The sequence below is a fragment of the Culex quinquefasciatus genome, chromosome 3, assembly GCF_015732765.1.
Source record: "Culex quinquefasciatus strain JHB chromosome 3, VPISU_Cqui_1.0_pri_paternal, whole genome shotgun sequence".
NCBI classification, from domain to species: Eukaryota; Metazoa; Arthropoda; class Insecta; order Diptera; family Culicidae; genus Culex; species Culex quinquefasciatus.
In genome coordinates this window covers 191,916,014-191,921,351 of record NC_051863.1, presented here as the reverse complement: position 1 = coordinate 191,921,351, position 5,338 = coordinate 191,916,014, and the positions used below count along the sequence as shown (strand labels likewise).

The 5,338-nt window shown below is 41.6% G+C and overlaps 1 protein-coding gene across 1 annotated transcript; it reads left to right on the top strand.

The window, feature by feature from the left end:
• The first annotated feature begins 2,124 nt into the window (after positions 1–2,124).
• LOC6031038 (leucine-rich repeat-containing protein 15) lies at positions 2,125–3,892 on the top strand. The gene is made up of 2 exons (XM_038265685.1): positions 2,125–2,202; positions 2,260–3,892. Exons 1-2 carry the CDS (start codon positions 2,132–2,134, stop codon positions 3,440–3,442), a joined length of 1,254 nt encoding a protein of 417 aa, XP_038121613.1. The 5' UTR covers positions 2,125–2,131; the 3' UTR covers positions 3,443–3,892.
• Positions 3,893–5,338: the final 1,446 nt, after the last annotated feature.

Here is a 5,338-nt window from a genome sequence, read left to right as displayed (position 1 = left end):
CTTCCCATGCGCCAGTGCCAACGCACACCGCGGGTTTGGTTTTCTAGCTTCGGTACGTGCCTGAACCCATTTTTGTATTGGTATCTTGGTACATCGTACCAGCGCACCACGACACTCTCGGCTCGCCCCATCGGTTTTGTGTCTGGCACTCACCCATGGCATGAACACAGCGTGCCGTGGTACGTGTCGTGGTATTGAACCCGTTTTGTACCGCCAGCGCGTACCACGGCACGTCCCTCGGCTCGTAACGAGTGAAGCACCTTGGCTCATATACCGGGTTCATGCCATGGGTGAGTGCCAGACACAAAACCGACGCGGCAAACCGAGAGTGTCGTGGTGTGCTGGTACGATGAACCAAAATACCCTCGGTTCGTGTGAGTCGGGTACGGGTGTAAACCGAACAAAGCAGGCGCAAAGCAAACCCGAGGTACAGTTGAACCGCGTGTACCGCACGGTGCAGGGAAGCTTGAATATAATACATGAACACGCTTTTTAGAAGCTGTAATCGGACGCCAAAATGCTAATGTGCCAACATTGGGAGCGCGATGGAATTACATGCCGTTCCCCTAACTTTGCTTTCTAGAAAATCTGCTATAAGCCAATAAATGGATAGCTGCCCAAAAGGATATTAATCTTTTTGAAATAAACGAGCCAGATTATTTTTTTTAAATCAATTTGTCTAATAAACAAGACTAAATATTTTCAAAATTTTGACTACTATCTCTTTGAAAAAAGTCAAACTACTCAGCAGCCTATTGGCTTGGCTTGGACACGTGTGCAACTTTGAACAAAAAAACTCACTCGATTTTTTCTCCTCGGATCTTTCCTCTATTGCAATGCCTGTCGATAACGGTCTGCTTCTTCTAAACCTCCTGTTCAGGAGTTAGGTCAATTAATTCCAATTAATGCCTGCGCTGCATCTTCTCAAGCAGCAAAGTGTGCTGCTTAATTATGTGTCTCAAGCTGCACGTGGGGGCAAAAAAAGTCTCATTACGAGCGAATGTTTAAAAGATGATTAAAACTTTTCCCGAGCCGAGCATCCGTTGCACTCAATTAGGGCGGCTAACCGCACGGAAGTCTCGGTCTCTTACTTGGACCACAGCCCTAATGAGCTGAATTTTTCTGCATCAATCAAAAAAGTTGACCAGCCAGCCTCAGCCAGGATGGTGGTACATAGTTTGGATTTTTCAATCTTTTCTGAATACGGCCATGCGTCTCCATCAAATTTATTCGTTCTTAGAAATATAGTGGAGTTACCGTCACACAATCTGTCACAATTTCGTGACACATTTTTTAAGGAATTCACTTGAATTATAACCAACTTAGAAGGATGGGACAGGTTAGAAGAAAAAAACGCCTGACCTTTATAATTGTAATTTGCTCGTTTGCATTAGCTCAGCATCCTTGTTTTACTCTTTAGTGGGTCGTTTGTTTGCGCCCCGTTTTTCTCCATTGCTCCTTTGGGTGATGAAGGTTGACAGATGGGTCAGGATGTCACCTCACTTCCTTCTAAATGTGTTTTAAATTTGAAATTTAATCTGCTAAAAACGTGCAAACCAAGCCTGCCGGTAAATTAATTAGCACGCGTGCACAGTTCGTGACCGGTCGAGTGCGTCAAAATGTGGTCATCTCGAGGAGAAACGGCGTCCAACCGCAGCCAATCACGCGTCTGGCCAGGCGTGACGTAACCGCCAACGCCGCCGCATCCGAGCGGATGATTACCAATCGCACGTGCCTTCACACGTGTGTGTGTGTATGTGTGCGCCTACGAGCCGGGGTCCGTTTGTGGGATACGGTCTAATGCGAGATATAGTTTTTTTTGATTTTTTTTTTTCAAATTTGCTAAAAAGTATCGTGAGTCTTTGAAAGGGTTCAATTCTCAAGCCAAAACACTCCCACCAACACCTGGGAACGTGATAAGCCAGTACGCTTATCACTTACCGTTTTAGCATAAAGATGATAACAAGCCCCTTCACAGCGATTCACAAATTACGACCCACCTTCAAGTGCTAACGATTATTGAGCTCCGCGTTACGTTATCACCGAACGCCGCCTTGATTGCGCAATGCAATGCCGTTTTGTCGCGCACTTAGCGCACTTGCTAAGTCAGTTGGTAAAATCTGATCTAACGATGAACACGTACCTTTGGACGGCTGCACTTTTGGCTTGCTTTTCGGCACTCGGTGGACTCGGACATGAATTGTGTTAGTATTTGCTGAAATGAGTGTTCGTCAACTAATAAATATTTTAATTTTGTAGACACCTGGTTGATCTGTGCCGGAAAAACATTACGGACGCCAATCTGGAAGATGAGCTTGGCAAGCTTTCCACGGACACACTTGTTCTCGAACTGTGCAAAAATCAGCTAGAAAATTTGGATCCAGATTTGTTCAGGCGATTCGATCGATTGGATAAACTAGTATTTGACGGCAATCCGGACTTGGGATTTCCTCCGGATGGATCGCCATTTCTTGTGGTTAAGTCCCTGACAGAACTGCAGTGCGTGAATTGTGGTGTTGAGAAAATTTTCAACAGATCTCTGCAAGATTTGCCCAAGATCGAGCGGATCAATTTAACCAATAATCGGATCACGGATATCGAAAAACTTGCTTTTCGGGAAAACAGTGAACTCCAACTGATAGATCTTAAGCAGAATATGTTAGAACGGCTGCCCAACGAACTGATAGAGGGATTAAGAAAGCTTGAACAGCTGGACCTCAGTTTCAACCAAAAACTCAACGTCCATGGAGATCAACCGTTTCTCTATAGTAGCACCTTGAAAGAGCTGAAATGTGAGGGTTGTGGATTCACCGTAATCTATGAACAAACGTTTGCCAAATTACCAAATCTTCGAGAGTTGATTCTTAGAGGGAACGTCATCGTATCGGTACAGAGCAATGCCTTTCAACCTATGAACAATCTCGAAAAGCTATGGTTACAGAACAACCAACTCGTAAGCGTTTATGCCGAACTGCTGGACAAGAATCAGCTTCAGTTATGCCTCAATAACAACACCGATCAGTTGTTGTGTGAAATACAAAAAATCGAATCCTGGCAAAAATTTCAATGTCAAAACGAATCACAAACAGAAGTAGATTGCGCCCAATTCACCGAACCACCAACTGAGCCAACAACTCATCAAACCGAAATTTCCGTCTTCAGCTCAGATGAGACCTCAACAACGACAACGACAACAACAGTCACCACAACAACCACCCAAGTTACGACCACAACAACCCGAAATCCCCCCGCAGAACCCATGGGCATATCGGACTGGTACATCAGCAGCTACCTGACCATCATAATTCTCACCCAAATCGGGGCCCTGGTCATTCTGGTGGGCGTTTGGCTCAAGATGAAAAAGTACGACTCGGATCCGGAGCTGGACAGTCTGGCCGGAACCGTGCTGAATCCAAGCTCAATCTACAAACCGCTGTACTGAGGCGCGATGCGTCACCCGGCCAGATAAGCTTCCGAGAAGCCATCGAGATAAGGAGGAGGGACTGTTTATAAATACTTAGCATTGATCTGAAATGGAAGCGCACGTTGGCTTGTTGATATTGAAACCGAGTGATATCCAATGCTTAGCCATACACAAGCTTCGGTGGCAGTGTGGATTATCTGAAAAACTTAAATTCTGCCTAAATTGAACTTTAAGACTTAGATTAACTCATAACTTATGAGTCACAGACAAAATTTTAAATACCTCAAGCCGTAATAACAATTTCAATCTTAGTGAAGTTTAGCCCAAAGTTAGCAAAAATGAATATTAGTTTTAGTCCAAAATTTAAAATTTAAAATTTTGTCAACTAAATTTCAGCAGTATTCGAGTTAAGAATTTAGTCAAGTAAGCATTTCTTTCTATAGAACAAATAAACCAAAAATCATATGATCCCAAGTTTGCGATATTGTTTTATCTTAATTTAATCAGATATAAAATAAGCAACATATTTTTTTATTTTTTTCAGACCATACACAGGTCAACACAGTAAAATTTAATTTGTTTGATAATTGCTGAATTTTGTTGTGTCATGGGCAGCTAGAAATCTGATCACTGAACCTATTCAACTGGACAGAAAAAAAATGATTCATTTGAGAACAACAAATAAAGCTCAATTTCGCTTATAAAATTTAATTTAATGCTACGGAATTATCCTAACAAACCAAGCGCCTCCATTTATTGATTCTAAGAAAGGAGATTCAATAGAGACGCAGGGTTTCTTCCATAGCATTTCTAAAGCAAAACGAGAAAAGGGCGGATAAGCATTTTGACAGTTTGAGCTATTTTGCGATTCAACAAGCTTTGGGTAACAAATATTCTAAAAGAGAAACAATAGCTGACCTCCCCAATTATGATTTATCACGATGGGTTTCGTAAAATAGATGCCTTATGCCAGGGAAACTGCAAAATAGATGTTACAGTCGACTCTCTGGCTGTCGATCTTCTCGATATCAATATTGCTCCATCTACCGATGAATTCTTCAGTCCCTTCAAACTGCATACTTCGACTGGCTTTATTCATCGATATTTTCTCTTGCTTGAAGGATCTCTTCCTCGACGGTCCCTTGGATTCAATTTGGTTTAAACATCTATTTCGGTTGTCAATAATTTCATTTTCTCATGGCTTGCGTAGACATTGTTCTTTGAGAAACGAAGCTTTGAAGGGAGTTTGACTTTTCTTTGTTTTTGTTTGCTAGACGTTGCCATGATTCTCTCCCATAGCTGGTTAGCAAGAAAAAACAAATTTCAATCGAGTCTTCATCTTGCAGCTTTCTGTAAACTGATGCTTCTCTTCCTCGACGGTCCCTTGGATATTGGCAACCAGAGAGTCAACCGTAGTTGTCAAAATGTTCTTGCGCCCTTTTTAAATATTGCTTCAGATTTTCAATCGAAATTTGAAGCAACTTGTTATGAGCAACTCTCGTAGGAACCAGTTTTCTTTTAACTATGGTGTTTTATTTTTATTTTCCTTTTTATTTGCGGGGCCTTCACTATGAACAATGAAGCCATTTTGCGTCATTGATTCTTCCTTAAAAGTTCGACAGTTGCCCTTACAAACATGGTTTATTAGAAGGGAATTTCGGATGAATTCCTTCAACTTTGTTGAAGACATCAAAGCAAAGTTGAAGGAATTTTAATTTCAAGACTAACATATGAAAATGGCTCAAGATGAAACATTCGGTGCTTTCCAAATGTGAAATAGGGCTCAAGTGTAAAATTTTGATAAAAAGCCAGAAAATTTCACACTTCTTTAATTTTTTCGACGGCCTAAAATCTATAAAACAATCAGCATTCTATAAACTTTTCATTTAATTTATATCCTTCCTTCCCTTTCCC

Bases quoted from the DNA above. Each gene is read 5' to 3' on its own strand.
- LOC6031038 (XM_038265685.1), top strand. From the start codon at position 2,132: ATGAACACGTACCTTTGGACGGCTGCACTTTTGGCTTGCTTTTCGGCA. The intron at 2,203-2,259 runs GTGTTAGTATTT...TTAATTTTGTAG, and splicing joins GGTGGACTCGGACATGAATT to ACACCTGGTTGATCTGTGCC.